Source organism: Meleagris gallopavo, chromosome 1 (genome assembly GCF_905368555.1).
Source record: "Meleagris gallopavo chromosome 1, MGAL_WU_HG_1.1, whole genome shotgun sequence".
NCBI lineage: Eukaryota > Metazoa > Chordata > Aves > Galliformes > Phasianidae > Meleagris > Meleagris gallopavo.
This window is the reverse complement of record NC_139404.1, coordinates 131,865,040-131,884,917: the sequence shown is the minus strand read 5'-3', so window position 1 is coordinate 131,884,917 and position 19,878 is coordinate 131,865,040. Positions and strand designations below refer to the sequence as shown.

General features: G+C 44.0%; 1 protein-coding gene across 1 annotated transcript in view; it reads right to left on the bottom strand.

The window, feature by feature from the left end:
- Positions 1-16,599, bottom strand: part of SLC9A2 (solute carrier family 9 member A2) — a 31,566-nt gene extending 14,967 nt beyond the window's left edge. Inside the window, exons 1-3 of the mRNA XM_085214475.1 lie at positions 16,181-16,599; positions 10,415-10,878; positions 5,385-5,635 (exon numbers count right to left, since the gene is read on the bottom strand). Of these exons, the coding sequence (XP_085070601.1) occupies positions 5,385-5,635; positions 10,415-10,878; positions 16,181-16,451 (986 nt within the window). The 5' untranslated portion in view covers positions 16,452-16,599. The remainder of the gene's footprint in view (positions 1-5,384; positions 5,636-10,414; positions 10,879-16,180) is intronic.
- Positions 16,600-19,878: the final 3,279 nt, after the last annotated feature.

Here is a 19,878-nt window from a genome sequence, read left to right as displayed (position 1 = left end):
AGGCAGCCCTGGAGAACAGGAATTGCTACTCCTATTGCTGCTGAAGGACATCAGAAAGACATTATTCAGATACTAACAGACAGGATAGCAACTGTAAGCCCTGGGGCAGGACTGCACTCCCTTCCCATCAGTAGTTTGCCCACCAAACCACTTCCCCCTCAATGAGAATGACAGCAGCCAGCTCCTTTTTCCAGGGAACATAAGCAGCAAGGCCACAGAAAACTTCTCCATTCTAGGCTACTGCTTGCTTTCCATATGCATAGAGCTGAGCAAGGCCTCAGAGGAGAAAAACACAACCTGCTGTTGAGCATTTAAAGCACCCAAAAAAGAATGAAATGGGGATCTCAGCTGATAAGTGAAAGAACAGGTAGCTCTTACTATGCCTATATGTCCATTTTCTAGGCCTGTGTTAGTAAGCGTAATTTCTCTAATCAGGGAGTCCAGAGGAGGGCCACAAAGATGATCAGAGGGCTGGAGCATCTCCCCTGTGAAGACAGGCTGAGGGAGTTGGTCTTGGTTAACCTGAAGAAAAAAAGGCTGCAGGGTGACCTCATTGCAGCCTTTCAGTACCTGAAGGGAGCCTACAAACAGGAGGGGAATCAACTCTTTGAAAGGGTAGATAACAGCAGGACAAGGGAAAACGTTGAAGGAGGGAAGATTTAGGTTGGATGTCAGGGGGAAGTTCTTTACTGTGAGAGTGGTGAGGTGCTGGAACAGGCTGCCCAGAGAGGTTGTGGATGCCCTGTCCCTGGAGTTGTTCAAGGCCAGATAGTATGGGGCCCTGGGCAGCCTGGTTAAATGTGGAGGCTGGTGGCCCTGACTGTGGCAGGAGAGGGTTGGAGATTCATGATCCATGAGGTCCCTTCCAACCCGGGCTATTCTGTGATTCTGTGATTCTGTGGTGAGGCACTGGCACAGGTTGCCCAGAGAGGTGGTCCCAGAGACGCTCAAGATCAGGATGGACGGGGCTCTGAGCGACCTGATTGAGCTGTAGGTGCCCTTGTTCATTGCAGAAGAGTTGGATTAGGTGAACTTTAGAGATCTATTCCAACTTCCAACGATACCATGAAAAACTTCTTTGCAAAGTGGAAAGCAGAATCTCAGAATGAGCAGTAGCTCCAAAAGGATCTCAGAATAGATTCCACCATAGATCCCAAATATATATATGCCCATACATCTCAGGAAGAAAGTGGGAGAGGATCTTGGCTATAGATGGATTTTGTCCTGACATGTAGTGATGATCCAGCCAGGACATATACCCAAGCCTGAGAAATATTCGTGGGCTCTTCACTTCAGCGACTTCTAAAGTACATGTAAAGAAGGGTATCAGATCTCCTTATCATTTTAACCCTCCAGAACTCCATCATTGGCAAATCAGCTCTTGTCAAGCCAGAGACTGCACTGATAGGATACAGATATGTCACGGCCAATGATAGCCCTCCTGTGAAGGCACAGCTTAACTGCACAGGTGTAACAAGTCCTGGCTACCTTCAATCAACTGCACACACAGTACAGATGGCACTGGGGCAAGTGCAGGGGCAGTAATGGCAATTTAGCAAGAAAGCAATGGGCAGGCTGCAAAACAGCCCCTTTCAGACACACAGTCGTTTCAGGGTCTCACAGCTGCAGCTCACTGTCCAAAGCATTACGGCTGTTGGATCTGCATCAAAGACAAAACACAACAATCAGTACTATTTATTACCATCTTAAAATAAATAGTTTTCATGATTACGTCCATTTAGGAAAGCCCTGCAGCTTGGGGAGTGAGGAAGGAAGCTCCGAACACAGTTTGTTTTTGGATTCTGAGGTAATGGAGACACTGAAATAGATGTCTGATAAGAATCTGTCACCAGATTAATCTGGATCTTTACAAGCTGTAACCTAAAACACCTACCATGTTTAACTACAAGAATTTAAAGGGACTATGCTCTTAAATATTGAATATCCTTTTCAGTCACATTTTGCATTTATCCAATTAGTGTTAACAGCTGAGATGATTCACCAGTATAACAAATAGCGTTGTACATTCCTCGTACTATTAAGTACTATTAAATACTAATAAGTACTATTCCACATCTAATCACTGTTCACTTCGAGCTTTGATTTATGTGACCTGAGGCTGTTGCATTTATCAAGAAATGGAGGGAAAAACAGTAGTTGCAATTAACTTGCAGCCTTTTATGCTGCTGAAGAGCACTCCTGTTTCTGTCAGGAGTGCAATAAACTAGGCCCCTGCGTTCAGTCCTCAAGTTTCCCTGACCCAGTAACTTTACAGTAGTTTCAGTGTTTTTCCTTTCAGCCTGCTAAATCACTGTTGCAAAAAATAATAATAATAAAATAATAAAATAAAAAATAAAAAATTAATAGTCTTGCCACTTCACTGTCTTCATAACAAATCAGTAAGCAGCGAATACAGCATTATAATTAGAAATGGGAACCAGGCAGGTAAAGTTCAGATTTACATATGTAGTTTTCGCACCCCGATCCTGATTCCAGCCCGGCTCTAGTTACAGGAGGACCTCCTTCCTCTGCTGCAGAGCACTTTTTCACAGCAGCTGGTGAGGACTGAGTCAGCCCCAGAGATATTTTGGCCGAGTGACCCTGTGCATGGGCTACACATGGGTGCTTCAGGAATCATCTGTCCCCAGAGCGAGTACACGGACTTATCAGAGGAACAAGAGAGCACCTCTCATTTCCCTCTGCTCCTTTTTGCCAAAGAATTCCTGTTTGCACAGAAAAGAGGCACTCTGTGCATGTATCTTTTATATGCTATAAAACACTACATGTTCCTGCTCATGTTTTCTGCCTGAAGCGTGGCATAGTGTGTATGTGCAAAGCCTTGCAGTGAATCTTTAAGAATCTGGATATGAAGGAAGAGGGTATCAGTAGTTCAGCACATGGGATACCGGTGAAAGGAGGGAAACTGGGCATTTATTCCCTACAGGCTGAGCTACAAATGACCACAGAATCCTGGAATAAGCCAGGTTGCAAGAGGCACCTCAAGGTCATTTGGCTCAGGCTGACTCTGAGACCAGAACTGAATGACTGGGACCAGAGCACTCACTGCAGAGGATGGCATCAGGGCTCAGCACCATGCTGCACTACAACACAGGGCAAAGTACTCTCCAGAGTTCAAAGCCTAAGTAAATGCAAAGAGCACAGGCTACAGAATCATAGAATCATAAAGGTTAGAGAAGACCACTAAAATCATTTAATCCAGCTATCAGCCAATCCCCACCACACCCACTAACCATGTCCCTCAGTGCGACATCCAAACGGTTGGTTCTTCAATACCTACAGGGACAGTGACTCCATCACCTCCCTGGGCATCCTGTTCTAGAACCTCACCACTCTTTCAGAGAAATAATTTTCCTTAATATCCGGCCTGAAACTCCACTGGCTCAACTTGAGGCCGTCACCTCTTGTCCTATCACTGTTACTGGGGAGAAGAGGCTGACCCCCACCTCACTACAACCTCCTTTCAAGTAGCTGTAGGGAGCGATAAGGTCTCCCCTGAGCCTCTTGTCCAGACTGAACAATACTTGTTCCTTCCAAGGTGATGTGGGGGTTATGGGAGCTGCAGGTGCTCAGCATCACTGCAGAGAGGGGGCTGTGCTGTATGTCCCATGGTATCAGAGCATCTATAACTCTGCAGAGGTTCCTTCCTCCTTCCCACCAGTGCCACCAAAAGTATTCAGCTCCCTCAGCTGTTTTGAAGTCCACTTAGAGTCAAAACATACATAGGATAGTTTAAAGATAACTAATTTTCTGTCATACTGCTGGATGGAAAAACAAAACAAAACAAAACAAAACAAAAAAACCTGGAGGCTTCCTACACTGTTTTGCACGCATTCAAGGGTTGCCATTGCAAACAGTAATGAATAGCTCACTGGTGCCACATGAAGCAATGGTGTGCTGTTTCCCACTCTGCCCTTCCCATTTTATCCCGGATGCAGAATGTCCAGTTTGGTATTTTCCTGCATGCTGATACAACTTTTTCCATGTGTAGTTTAGCCACACATATTTGGCTTTGAAGCCCTTTGAGTATTTGATCATAGGATGTCAAGAACATTTGACTTAAGAAGTGGAGGAAACTAGAAACCACACAAATGCTATGAATAGAAGGTGGGGAAAGAGATGGCTCACTTATGAACTCGGTCAAAGTGGATGCATACGTTGCTTTATTTAGGCTCATATATATCAGAGAAAGAAACCCATGCAATCCTTGGTTCTTTACTTACATTAAAGTACTGACTCTTGTGGTTTCATGGAATATTTATTTTTTTATCAGCTGTAAGTTTCCATGTAAATTGTTTCTCAGACCCAGAAAACCCTATACTGTCGGGACTATGATATCAAACCTATCTTCACATTCTTACAGGATAATTATCAAATCAGGAATTATCGAGTTTTAGTGACAGTCGGTAGCAACATATAGGCTCTCAAATATCTATGTTTCTTATGCCTGAATGACTCACATTTGCCGCTAGAACAACACAAAGTCATTAAAGAAGGTCAGCCTTTTAAAAATATTACTTGGAACCTGAGAAAACCGTTTAAGCATATCAAGTGTCATAAAGGCTCTTTCTAAAGCTGAAGCTGTTAGAGTATAAACAGCATCAAGAAAAAGGCTGTGCTGTCTCTTTATTGAAGTCCAGGAGAGAAAGCCCACAGAGGGAAAATATTTTTATCTATTAGCAGCAGGAAGAATAATATTATTTTGTACATAACAATGTATTCAGAGAGCATTGTAACACACAGGTACATGTATCAAGTTATTAAACTGAAGGTTTATATCATCATAGGACTAGATTCTGCAAATCTTACTGTATTTGTAATGCAGCAGGAGTTTGCCTGGATGATACACGCATTGTCTCCACTGAATGGCATTTGCTGGCTGCTCACATGACTACACGAAGATGCAGTTTCACAATATCTTGGCATCAGCAGCAAAGCCAGCTCATGAGGTTTGCAGCTACCACTGCCACTCCCTGCCTGCCATGGCTGCCCCCACATCGTTGTGTGCCACCCCTGGGCCATGCCTGTGTGACCAGTGGCAGGGTCTCGTGAGGACACGGGTCACCCAACTGATCTGGGGTAAAAATAACCCCACCAAAAATACTAGGGATTATTTTTAATTTGAAACGTTTCAAAGATATGGTTTATGGTGCGATGCCACAGGCAGTTTTAGTGACACAGCTGGTGTGGTGGCAAGCTGAGACAATGGGGTGGGAGCAGAATGGGAGAAGCCACAAATCCTCAAGCCAGCTCCACTGCCATGCACAGTGGAATGAGGCTATATGGCAGGGTTTGCAAAATCTGGTCCTCTCTGCAGATCCCATTCTTATTTGGGTGCTATTGTTACTGAAGTTTGGGGTACTTACGCCATGATGCCCGAGAGATGAAACATTTCAGCTGTTATGTATGACAAGTAACTGTACAGGAAGACAAAGAGTGGCTCAATCACTCGGATTTTATGGGTGAAACGGGTGGTAAAGGCTGCTACAAATCCCAAAAGGATTCCAATCAATACTCCACCGATCCCCACTATAAAGAAGTTAGCAATCCCAGCGAATATGTCAATAACCTGAATTGTGCGCATCTGGCAGAAAGACTTGAACAAATTGTACAGGACCTATGAGAAAAAGAAAGCACATTATGTTTCTGAATTCTTCTTAATTTCCCTTTGTGCCATTGCGTTTCTCTGCTTCATGGTTGAACTTTGTATTTCTCTGTCTACTTTGAACCCACTTTTGAGAAACACTGGACTGCAGCCATCCCAGAGATTACAAGAAACATGGCATCCATGAAGTGGCCTTTCTCTGATATACTAACCATTTGGAATACAATAGTTTAAGGACTTTCCAAACTTTATATTATTTCTAGAGATTTGGATTTAATTCCCATAGAAGACCTGTGTATTTGCCTAGTTTCATTTTCAAAATTCTTACAACTGCCCTCCTAAACAAATAAGGTGAATGGTATTATAACATTTTCTTGGCCAGATCTCCTTTTCTCTCTATGCATAAAACAATAATATAAAGTCTAAGTTCCTCTAATCAGTAGTTACTACTAAAAAGACAACAATGGAATCAATCACTCTTAAAAAAATCTTAAATGGTTTTCACAGTTGCAGATATATTTGGAAGATTCAAGCATTGCCCAGTGTTACATGTGTGCTTCCAGCCTTGTGATATCACGATGGCTACATGATCCCCATTTACAGGCCAAAGTTTGGTCCTATTCCTAGCACAGAGCACACCTAAGCCAGAAGTAGAAACTGGGGTCACAGGCTTAGCCACCATGTTCATAACAAACACCAGCTTGGACAACTTAAAGGAGTTAAATCTCTGCTTTCTTTATGGAGTTAGCAAATCAAATAGGCTTCTCTATCAGAAATGCTATTTGAAAGAATAATCTTTTATCAGTACTTGCATTGTGCCAACATTGTAGGTATTTGAATACAGGGAGGGAATTGTCACCTTTGTAGCTTTGCTTTCTCTCACATGACAGAAAGGTAGCTTTACAGCTCTTCTTAGCCAAAATTTGAGAAGACTTACATAGGTAAAAGTCCTCAGTAAAGAGTAATTGAAGACATGGACTATTAAGGGTCCTTTGAGCTAAATGAAAGGAAAGAACTGAAAAAGAAAAAAAAAACAATTCCAGCGCAAGCGTGAAAAAAGAACAAGGTTAAATCAAACATAGCAGGGTCACCAGTAACTTCTGATTTCCACTTCAGAGCAACAAGCAGGGGAAGAGCAGGAGCATGAACTGTTTGCTTCATAAGCATGATGCTCTCAGGATGAGTCCACCTGGGAGAAGCGTCATTTTTCAGGTGGGCAAACCCATTCACCTTTCTGCTGCAAGGCAGACTCACAGCTTTTTTTGCCCTGTTCCTCGATATTTATGTCCCATGTACACAGGAAAGGAAATGGACAGGAAAGTAATGTCATATGCTCCACTGGTTTTCAGTCTGTTTTGATTTCTAGACCTCATGAATTTGCATGGAGAGAAGCATACTAGAATTAAGCCTCCTGACAAGGTGTGCCTTCATTTTTCATTTTACAAAGACCCTTCATTCCACAGACTCACAGGGTTCCCTGAATCACAGGCTGGAAAAAAAGAACTGCTGTTTTGTGTCAAGAAAGGAGAGAAGTCTCCCTGAGTCACCTCTTGGCACTTGCTATTGCCCCTGTATTGCACTATTCTTCAAGACACCTGTAGAATCTCATCTACCTCGGTATGGATTTTGGAACATGATCACTTTCTTTGAGTCAAAAAGGCTTGTTTTACATTTTCAAAAGTAACTATATGAGTTGTATATATAAATTTATATATATGTTTGGCAAGTATCTGAAGAAAGGTCACTGACAGATGCTTGTAAAGAATTTTGACCTACTGCTTGTAAAAAATTTTGACCTACTCAAGCAACAGCCTTTCCATATCATCACCTCATCTCAACTGCAAAGAACTCAACCTGCAAACAGAATGGAGCCTGTTTCCAGCATAGACATAAATCTAGAGTCTACTGCCACAACTTATTTGAAAGAAGAAATGCAATGTTCATAGTTGAAAACCATGCCATGCTGGAAGCAGTAGCTAGGACTGTGGAATGTCAAGAAAATGATTTTAATCTCCTTATTGTTCTTTATTTGCACTACTGTACATGAGATCACAATCAGGTTCCATTCCCTTTTACTGCACAGGTAGTTCAGATTTACAGCTCTCATTAAGCTTTCAGGTGAGTTAAACAACAGTAACACCAGCCACATTTTGCAATGCACTTGGCATGCAAACTGTTTTTATTCAAGTTCAAGATTTACTCAACATCCTTTAGCTGAACTCGCTGAAGGTTACACCAAGGAGGCATCAGTCACTAATGGTTCTAATCGTGTCTCAGAGTATATATGCTCCTCCTAGACACTAATTACTTGTTTTCATCAGTTTTCAGTTATTAGTTTTTAATTCTGAAATTACTAAAAAGCACTCTAAAATGACGTTTTTGGTAGAGGTAGAAAGCAGAGCGCTGCTGTAATGTTTTTTAATACAGGAATAATATTATTGTAATGAAACTGGCTTCTTCTGTGTGATTTTAGGCCCAGAATTGGAATTTGAACCTCTAAAACTCAGTTTCAACTGTGATTTTGCCATTTAGCATCCTCATGGTAGCTGTCACTGAACCGGGTGGGTGGTAAGGCACCAAATGAGAAGCAATACAACTGACTGGCAAATATTGTCCTCGACTAAATTCAAGCTTCAAAATTTCACCAGTGGGATCATCCAAACTGTGATTTCAGTTAGGCATGAAAGCCATATGAGAAGCACAGCAGAGTCGAGATTTCTGAGAATGCACACGCCGCTTTATAGCTAAAACGAAGGTGGAATAGCAAGTTTCCTGAAAAGGGAAAGCACAGATGACACTGCTTTCCTGAGAAAAGCAGCAGCCCAGCAGTGCAAGCAGGTTAGCAGGAAGAAGAGCTTAAAGTATTTAGGAAGCAAGTTTACTGGAGTCATGCCGTGAAGCACTGCCCATGGCCAGCCTGACCTCAGCACCCCTCCTGCCCTGTCCCACATCCCACCACAGGCATCTGCAGCAAGGACTGCTCCAGCAGCACCGCCATGGTATGGGAGCAAGGTCCACCCAGGGCACTCCAGAGCAGCCTCATGAGATGGCCTGAGTTGCATTTTCAGTTTAAGCACAATTGCAGGTGTGCAAAACCATAACAAGGAGCCATTAACAGACCACTGCTTAGCATGTGGAAACCACTTGGTCTCCTGCCAGGAATCACTTCTAAGCAATAGCTGGGAAGTAAGACCAAACAGACTCTAAATCCCTTTCACTCCCCATGAATACAAGTATGGCCAGCGTACCTGCTGGGTTGGCCCTACAGGCTCCTGAGAGTACCTATCCCCATGGTGGGGCACTGGGCAGGCACTTCGTGAGAAAGGACTCTGAAGAAGGCAACAATGATGCCTAAAGGAAAGCCACAAATCAGTGCCATGCCAGCACCTAAGAAAAAGGTGCCATGAAGTCACCCACTACTGGGCACTGGCATGCACACACACTTCCACCATCAAGATGAAGTGTTTTGCTAGCAAAACTTGCTAGATTAACTGCTGCTCCTGTAGAAAAGCAATTGATTTTGTGATTGGAAAAAGCAATTTTGGAAGGAAAATAAAATAAAATAAAATAAAATGCTTATATTAAATTCAAGTAGCCCTTTTTTTCCTCTCGAAAAATAATATGAAAAGGATTCCTTGTACATGTGCTCATTAAGAGTGAATATAGACAGACACATCCACGGCTGAACTGTTTGAAACTTAGAATTAACACCTACTGTTTTCCCCAACTGTCTTAGGTGCCAGTTCAGTAGTAACAGGCAGATGCAGCTGTAAGCTGATGAGAACAGCTAGGCTTTAAGTCAAGGCCATATGAGGGGATGCGACGTAGAGTCTGGTAAAGCATAGAGTGTGTAGAACAGTATGCCTCAGGGCACACAAGAAATTATCAGTACCAAGGCTCGGATTAAAAGCTTGAGATACACAGATGTTAAGCAGGTGAGGGAATGTCCCAGAAAGGAGGAAAACTGCAGCAGAATTCTGTATGGTGTGGAACAGTTGATAAGAAGCCAGAGAAGGTGAAGGTGAGGACCCAATTCATCAATCTTCCTGATCATTCTGTCATATGAAAAAAAATGGATTTCCAAGGCTCATAAAACAGAAAGCATGCCATGACATAGTTAACATGGGCAGGATTTCAAGTAAGGTATAGATAAATGGGAGTAATGTTCCAGACACAGTGTCATCAGGTACAAACAAGGGGCACTGGGAGTGCTAATGGAATTTACAGATTTCTGTCCTCGGGTTAGCACCACAAACCTGGTGCTGCTAGTTAATGATTAGAAACTGCTACCTCCAGGTGGCTTTCCTGGCTCATCTGTAGCCTGGGAGAATGTACGGGTGGGCTCTGGGCAGTCTGAACCAGACAGGCACATGAGAACACCTGGCATTACCTGGATCCCATGCTCGTGGTAGCTCAATAACTCACCCATTCTCCCTGAGAATACACAGAACACCTCACACTGGCCCTTTTGCCTGTCCCATCCAATTAGTTCTGCAGGTGAGGCAAGCCTCCAGTTTAAGATTACAGAAGTGATAGAATTCAAAGAAACTAAAGAGGTCAGGTAGTAAAATGACTTGAACAAATATGCTACCATTACCCGTTGCTCTGCTGTAGCTAGACTATTGTAGTTCCTAAATCTAAAGTTCAGAGAATTACGTAAATGCATTAGCACTTACTTATTTCCCTCTTTTGGCAAATTGCAATAACCACATATGTTCAAACAGGCCACACAGTGGCATGCAGGCAATCATTTATCATTTTAATCAACTAATCATTTATCAGGTAACTTACCACAGTTATAGCATCATTCAGCAATGATTCTCCAAACACCAGGATGTATAGCTGCTCATTGACATGGATATTTTCAAACACAGCCAGTACTGCCACAGGATCCACAGCTGAAATGAGGCTGCCAAAGAGCAAATTCTGCAGCAAGGTGATATCAGTCAAACCAAATGCACTGATTTGGCAAATTCCAAAAAGTGAAATCCCAATGCCAATGGCATTCCAGAGCGTGCCCACCACGGCATACCAGAATATAGTACCAAAGTTTTCAAAGAAAAGACGTGTTGGCATGAAATATCCAGCGTCGAGTACAATTGGTGGTAGGAGATATAAGAAAAACACATCACTGTTCATTACAGGTGGGGACTTCTCTTCTGCTCCAAAAATAATCCCTCCAAGAAGCAATCCAACCAGAATAAGGAGACAGCTTTCAGGTACTATTGAGGGCAATTTGTGATAGAGGTGGAAGCCTTCAAAGGAAATTCAAACACAAGAAAATGAAAAAGTTATTTGCAAAGAATCCAAACAACTACTCTACATTCTGTTATCTTAGTCTCTGTAGTAAACAAACATCAACTGCAGGGCAGTTTCATTTTCACTGACAAGACTGAAATGGACCACCATCACAGGCCAATGTAAACCTGTCATCCAGCATAGTTAATTCAATTAATTTGATGGAGAGGCAATTTAATAGCTAGAGTTTCCTGCTAATAGGTAGGCTGGCTAGAGCAACTGGTGCTTTGTTTGTGAAACTACGTTATCGTTTTTTGTTGCTTTTTTCAAGCTCTTTAGTTGCTGTTTTGTTTCTGCTGTGGTTGTTTGTAACTTAGAATCCTACAGGAACATGTTCCAAAGACTTCTTCTAACTGGCAAGTGACACCTAGGTAGAGAAAAAAAATCAGGATAACTACCCCTTCCTCCATGCACAGCGTCACAAAGGAACTTAAGAAACAAACACATTCTTTTTATTTTTAGGCTTCTTGAGTCTAAAAACCAGGGGCACTAGCACATGACCTGCATCCACTCAGCCAAGGCACTTTCTCAGTGACCATGAGGAAGCATCACCAGCCACATTACTCTTTAACAGAGCCTCCAAATTGGTTTCACAACAACAAAAAGAAATATGTTTTCTATAAAGGGACAATAAATTGCAGCTTGTATTATTATACTAATCCTTCTCTATCATATGAATTATGGTAGTGCTGAGTCTGTCACAAAAATCTGTGCATAGTGATAAAAAAAATTAAAAAAAAAGAAAAATGGTTTGTCAAAACTCAACACTAATGGTTGAGTGTTCCACTGCCTACTAAAGTTCTCAAAGCCATGTAGTTTTGATTTAAAGATTCCAATTACTTTTAGAAGTTGATTATTGTAGGGGTGACTTTCAGTAATGAATGGCAGATGTTTGAAAGGAACTTACTTTGGCCAATCTAATGGAATGGTCAACCCTATGCACAAAGGTCACATTCCAGGTCGTGGCGATACCAATCTTCCAGGCTCCTCCTTATCTATATTTGGCCCATATAATTATATAGAAAACTATCCACACCCACAAGATCCTACAATTCCCGCCTAAGTAAAAAGCATTTAAATTATTTTAAATGAGAGCTGCGCGGAAACACTGGGTGTGGTAATAACGGGCGTCTATTTCAGTAAAACTATTTCAGTAAAATTCACACCTGTAGTCGAAACAGTTAAACTTCTGCAAACTTGGAACAGTTCGCATCCAGGTTCCCAGTCTGAGGCTTCTGTATCTTGTAGCACTTATTCTGTTAATTCTCCTTTCATCACTGATTTTTTTCCAGGCAAAAGAAAGCTTGACTTTACAATTATGGAAAACAAATGGTTAAACAAGACTAAGGGGGAAGTTGTTCTAATCTACAGAATTTTACTTATGTTTTCAATAACTATTAAAGCTTTTTTAAAAATAAGCAGCTCAATCCTCCTTTCTTTCTCCCATCTGGATGAACAGAGTGCTTTTTAATATACGGGAATAGCCTTGTGACGCGTTAGGATTGCTAAATTCACTATCATTCTTTGGAACAGGAATCACTAGGATCCAGTCTGCTGTATAAGCAGAGCAGGTAATGACCCTGGGAAGATAAGAATTGCCTCTTGCACACTTGTCTCTTCACCTTTCAGACACTTCCACTTGAACATATTATAGTCTGCCTTCATTTCTGCTGTGGCAGGATGCCAAAATTTCTGACAGAGTGATTAAGAAGATTCTCCTGAGCAAATAGTTTTTTGTTAGAAGATTTAAAAGCCCTTGGAAAGTATCTTAAAACATTTTCTCAATAAAAAAATGAAAACAAGGCTATTTATACAAATGCAGCTTTTAATGAGGGGGAAAAAAAAAAAGCAAAAAAAAAAAAAAGCTTCCAAGCAGGTCTAATGCAAAAGCAATGAAATGTCTATTATGAACATACAATAAAAATCTTTTTCTTGTTTTTTTTTTTCCTTTACAAGTCACTCTTTGGAAAGTTCATACCTTCCCAGAGCAATTGGTACTCTACCTCATTCTTGAAGGGCTCCCACTATGCAGCACATGAATGACCTTTGGCTGAACCCAAGATCATAGCTACTTTCTCCTCTTCTGACCTTGTTCTTGGACTCCTGACTATGCAGTAGAAGCATGGAAGATGTTTACCCTCAGGCCACTGGGCATTGCCTAATGTGCAAGTTCAATATTCTTGAAGCTGAAAGTTCCTGGTTTCCTATTCTTGGGTGAAGTCCAGTGCTTTCTGTTGCTGACAATGCCACCAAGACATGTACTTTCGGTTATGCGTGAGTGGTCCAACTCTCAGGGTTCAGATGCTGAACAGTTTTATTCAGGAAAACCTTTTATTAGGAAGAGATGTGCTGGAAGGACATCATAGAATGGTTTGGGTTGGAAGGGACCTCACAGCCCACCCAGCCCCAACCCCTGCCATGGGCAGGGCTGCCCCCCACCAGCTCAGGCTGCTCAGGACCCCATCCAACCTGGCCCTTGAGCACCTCCAGGGATGGGGCATCAGGTCAGTTCTGAGAGGCAGCACTTCTAATTGTGCTTGTGATTAAGCATATGAGTAACGACAATCTGGGTGAGTTAGACAACGTTTTCTAAGTTTAGAGCTACAGGAGTTCAGCAATATGGGGCAGTAAGCAGACCAGTCTCACTGCCTAGAGATTACAGCATGTTTGGGGTGCACTGGATTCCACCTAATGCTCCAGTGAACTCATCAGCATGTTAGTGACATACTTCATGTATGGTATCACCACACAAGATAAGTAACTAGAGGTAGACAGAAATTAGCAATTCTGCTCAAGGCAATTTCTTAGATTTCAAAAGGTGCTCTTGCTCTCTGTTGGAATATAAATACTAAGTTCCTAATTTCTATGTACTTTACAAAAATGCTTCGGATCTCCCTGACAACTTTTCCTTTCTTATGCTGTCCTTTGTGCTCTTGATAATCCTAGTCTACAATCAGGGGATCTGAGAAGTCTTTCAGTTAGATATCCCTCATAACAAAGAGCATATTTTCCAATGCTTCCACTTCAATCGAACTGCACTTCTGCAAAAACATGCTTTTTCAAAAAGCCAGTAAGCAAGTGTTGGGATACAGTTCTTTGGGATCCTAAGGATGTGGTGAGTGATGTTATTAAATGTGACCTTATATTCCGTGCTTCCTGCAGCTGAGCAGAATTCAGGGCTCTGTTCATAAAGGCTTGCTGCTCAGCAGTGCTATAAGTAAGCACCTTGTGCCCAGCCCCAGAAAGGAATGCGTGATGCCAGATTAAGCACCCAAGTTTCCTGGGCAGTGCACGCGCCTCGAGGTGGCACGACATAGGCAGAATGCCTGCACTGCCTTGAAGAAATGTGGGGAGAGGGATGTCCCAGAAAGCTGCCTTGCAGAAGGGGCTCAACACTCCTCTCCATCCCCTTGAACTGAGGCAAACCACCCTGTCCTACAGACTTAGGCTTGGGAGTGATGAGATCCTGCGCTGGGCAGGTGCACGCGATGCAGTTGCTGGATAAGGAGCGCAGCAGGAACCTGGGAGCCAGAACTGGATGTTCCTAATTCCAGCCTCACAGCCAGGGCCCTTAAGGTAGGCGTGGTGGAGCCGGTGTGGCCACACCTGGGACCTGGCCCTGGTTGCTTGCAGCATGCTGCTAACAGCAGAGACAGTGCCCTACATCTGCCACATCAGCCTTCGTTTGGTGTAGCTGAAGGGATTTGACAATTATAGGCATTTCTCCTCATTTACACTTCTAGCTTATTCATTGCTCTGCAGTCAGCTTGGGAAGTAAAAGTAGGCAACTCTCATTTTCTTACTTTTTAGATGCCTGTGCACTCGCAAAATGCCATGACAATTACAATATATACAGACCTGCAGAATCTATTACTGTGTATGTATGTGCTGACATGTTTCAGATGGATTCCATTTAATTGTTAATGAAACAAACGAAGTGTTAGTTGATTCAACAGTTCTTTCTGTATTTAGGCTCAGAAGCTGGAGTAAATCTGCAGCACTCGACTGGCTGAGTTCTTTCCCAAATCCCTTATGTTCTGGCTGTGACGGTTCATGATTTATCTGAGTGCATCACTCTGGAACTACATCCTGATTCTGCAAACACCTACATTCATCCTCAAGGCTAAGTATGTACCTTTAACGCATTCAGATGTGCAGCCAGAATGGCTGGCTGCAAGATAAACGTATTTCTGCAGAAAGCAATGAAGCTACAGTGAGGTCCTGGGGTGGAGGATCATGCCCCCAGTTTGATGCTGACTGTGGCTAGAGATGAGCAGCAACATCCATTTTTGCAGAAACTCAACTACCTGACATGTAATGTGTAAATAATGTGACCCCATTTAAATGTCAAGAGAAGTCACGTCAAAGTTTTATCGAGCAGTTCTATCAAAGTATGATCACAGCTTTGACTGAAATCAAAGAATCATAGGATAATCAGAGTTGGAAGGGACCAACAAGGAGCATCAAGTCCTGGTTGCCCACAGGACCACCCAAATCTGTGCCACAAAGTCAGATTTCCCATTTAAACCAAGGATGTACAGACCTTTTTATTGGGTTTCCACAGCTCTGTCCCTGTCATTATCTTTTAGTTGAGACAGAGTCCATCATATGCAGTTTTACTGACTAAAACAGGTCTCTAGTATGGATTTTCCTGACATCTTTAGGTGATTCTGCTGTACCCCTTTTATTCAGTCTGGGGTACAGAAAGCTCATTAGACACACGGTCTGTAAACCACACAAAACAGTGAAACTATGCAATACTAATAATTTCCACATGAGGGAATAAGCGGCCTTTCTTACTCGTTCAGTGCCGCACTTTCTATTTTTCTCGGGACACGAATGAATGGTGGGGAAAGTACAACGAGGATCTTCCTCATAAATATTTGCTCTCCATCGATCTGTTGTTCTGTTAGGAAACTGTCATTATAGCCGGTGTTATTTTAAGAGGAAGAAAACAGAGCTCCGATGGCAGCAGAGCCATCAAGGAACACCCTGCCGTGCCCGGCTGAACTCTCGGCTTTCCAATCCTACCAGCCCGTGCTTTAGCGGACTGCAGGTAACCGCTGCTCACCTGTACCTTCCTACCCCAAACCCTCCGAACGAGCCCGTCCCTGGGCATGAGGCTGAGAAGTGGCATCGCCGACTCCGGGAGCCCCGCCCCGCGCCCCGCGCCCCCCGCCCGGTGCTTCACTCCCCTCGCCGGACTCCCGCGGCGGTCCCGGGCTGCGGAGAACGGGAGTCCCCGTGGGCCGCGCTCACCGATCTTGGCGAGGGAGGCGAGCAGGATCCAGAGGGTGATCTCGAAGGGGATCTGCACGTGAGGGTAGTCCAAGGTGAAGACGTGCAGCCGCGTCTCCTCGAAGGCGGTGCCGCTGGGGCTCGGCGGGGTGCCGGTGCCCATCGCCGCCGCGCCGGGCGCTTGACTCCCCGCGGTGCCCTGCGCCTCCGCCACCGCGGCCGCCAGCACCGCCAGCACCGCCAGCAGCCTCCGCGGCGCGCCACGGCTCGGGGGGCCGCCACCGCCGCCCATGGCGCCCCCGCCGCAGCCCCGCTGCCGGTCCCGCCGCCGCCCTACGGCCCCGCGCCGGCCGCCGCCACCATCCCGCCGCCAGCGCCCCGGACACCTGCCGCCGCCGCGGCCCCGCCGGCTCCGCCTCCCGCCGGTGACTGGGCGAGCCCCCGCCCGGCGCCCCGCGAGCCCCGGAGCCGCCCCCGCTGCCCCCGGCCGCCGCCCAGCCGCTGTCAGACGGCACGGTGGTGCTGGGGCCGGGCGCCGGAGTGAGCTCCGAAGTCTGAGTTAGTCGAAAGGAGTGTTGCATGTGCGTGTGTGCGTACGTACGGCAGGAGGGAGTGAGCGCGCTACAGACGTGGTGGATGTGTACGTGCATATATATGTATGCTATATAGTATAGAATATACTATATCTAAAATATGTATAAGTGTATATATTAACTGTTACATATTATGTCTATTGCCCATACAATGCCAAAATCTGAGAACACACACACACACACATATGTATTTATGTGTTTCTTTGAGGGCTGCTCCAGAAGTAATGCCTCCTATGTTACGATGCTGGCCCATTACGTCAGAGGCAGATGTTGGTGGGATGGCAGTAGAGGCTGAACCTTCCCACCAATATTCCATTACATGCTGTTGTCGTGTGACAGATGGCAGCAGAGAGGTGGTCTGACAGAATGGTGTCTGACGTGGAAGCGCGGATGGAGCAAAGGTGTGTAGTTGAATTCCTCCACATGCAAAAATGGCACTCATTAACATTCATCAGCACTTACTAAAAGTTTATGGACACCAAACAGTGAATGTGAGCACAGTGAGGCGGTGGGTGCTGCCTTTAGCACCACTTTAGTGGTGACAGTGACACCACTGCTGTCAATTTTTATGAGCGTGGTATGCAGGCTCTTGTTCATTGCTGGTGAAAATGCATAGCTAACAGTGGTGACTGTTGAAAAGTAGTGTTTGTTGAGAATATGCTCTATCACATAGTGTTATTATGCTCTTTATTGTAGTTTCCATGAAAATGAATAAAAGGCACTACTTTCGGTGCAGCCTACATACATGTATGCATATATACGTGTGCATAAATGTGTGTGTGTGTGTGTGTTGCTGCTACTGAACATGTCACTGGCAAAATGCTGCTCATGCTGAAGGCACCGGAAATTGGTCTCGTCTTTCAGCAGGACAAGGATTCTCTCACATTACACTGAGCATCGGCCTCCTGTACTTCCTGAAACAGCGGATTTACACACAACATCATCACTTATGTGTAATGTGGTATTCCAAAGTTCAAACTAATAAAATCTTTATTGGCACACACCACTGTGCATGACTTTATGGCAAAGTGTATCTACCTCCCTTGACCTCAAACAAACCAAAACCACTGGCACAGGCTGCCCAGGGAAGTGGTAAAGTCATTGTTTCTGGAGGTGCTGAAGAACTGTATGTGGGACATGGTTAATGGCTGTGGCGGGGGTGGGCTGATGGTTGGATCAAAGATCTGAGAGATCTTTTCCAATCTTAATGATTCTATGGTTCTGTCTATGAGTTAAGACTAAAGCTCTGACTCAAAAAGCTAAACATCTGTGGCGGCCATTTATTTACCCCAGAAACTAAAAGCAGGGCTCTAAACCTAGGGTTCTGATGACAAATTTCAAAGCATGTCACCAATAAAAGACTTTTCTATTTTATATACAAGTCATTCAGGAGAACACATTTAAATTTCTAGCCAGTATACACATCATCTAGCCCTATGGCTGCATGCGATAGCTTGACACATCCTTTTATTTTTTACAGTATATTCTTTGAAATGAGGGAAACGACTGAACATTGGCACTTCTGAGGACATTCTCTTTATAGAGGCAAGGAAAATAAATAAAAATAAATTAAAAACAATACTTGGAGCAGACTGCCCATAGAACCTGTGGGTGCCCCATCCCTGGAGGCACTCAAAGCCAGGTTGGATGGGGTCCTGGGAAGCCTGAGCTGGTGGAGGGTAGCTCTGCCCACAGCAGGCGTTGGGGCTGAGTGGGCTGTGAGATCCCTTCCAACCCAAACAATTCTGTGATTCAATGAGTTTATGATACTCTTTCATTCCTGAATCTCCAGATCCAGTCAGAATAGTGCCCATGAGAACAAAAGCCTAGCCTTCAGGTGAAAAAAGTAGACACTGTTCTCTCACATGCAAACCATACTGTAAATCACAAATGGAATTCATTCTAAAATCACAAGATCCATGTCTCTTCTTATGACCTTTTCTGTAAATGAAGAAAATCTTTCTGGAAAATACTGCTGCAAAAGTGTCAATAACTGCTGTCCTAACCTCATGCTCGAGGAGGGTGGATTTAGGGTGGATATAAGGAAAAAATATTTTACAGTGAGGATGTGAGACAGAAACAGGTTATTACCTAGTGTTGTGGTCGATGTCCCACCCCTGGAGACTGATGAGGCGAGTCTGGATAAGGCTCTGGGCAACCTGTGGTGTTCCTGTTCATTGTAGGGGAGTTGGACTAGGTGGCCTTCAGATGTCCCTTCCAACTCCAAGGATTCTATGATACTATGATACTGTGATTCTATCATTTTGTGATTCTATGAACTAAGAGAAGTACTACACATCCTCTCCAGTTATCTGACTTCGGCCTTAGGATATTACAGTGAACTGAACATTACCTTCAATAATGTCAATGGAAAAGAATTGGCAAGAGCAAGCTGATCAAGGCAGCATGACTCACACTTGCCCTATTCTGTAATAACACTTCATAATGCCCATCTGACCAACAAGCTGAGGATTTTCAATTTGCCACAAGAGGGGAAAGAAGGCATTGGATGGGAAGGTGCTGAAGCCCACAGTAGTGATGGAAGAGCTCTTCTCATGGGCAACATTTTTCATTGCTTCTCTGTTTGTTCTCCTTTTCCTTTTCCTTCTCCTCATTTCTTCTCCTTTTTTGTTTTCCTTCTCCTCTCCTCTCCTCTCCTCTCCTCTCCTCTCCTCTCCTCTCCTCTCCTCTCCTCTCCTCTCCTCTCCTCTCCTCTCCTCTCCTCTCCTCTCCTCTCCTCTCCTCTCCTCTCCTCTCCTCTCCTCTCCTCTCTCCTCTCGTTTTCCTCCTTCCTTCCCTTCTCCTTCCCTTCCCTTCCCTTCCCTTCCCTTCCCTTCCCTTCCCTTCCCTTCCCTCCCTTCCCTTCCCTTCCCTTCCCTTCCCTTCCCTTCCCTTCCCTTCCCTTCCCTTCCTTTTTTCTTTTCTTTGATATGAAAAATGAGAAGCTGGTAAATGTGAAAAAAAAAAAAGAGTGAAAAACATAATTAATCCTGATACTGGTGATTTGCACTGCAGTGATAAAAAAAGAAATAGTAAGTACATTGACACAGACCTTGATAGACAGTGAGAGTGAAGAGAATACAGGCAGCAAGCAGTTACTAGAGCTGACACCAATTATTGTTATGC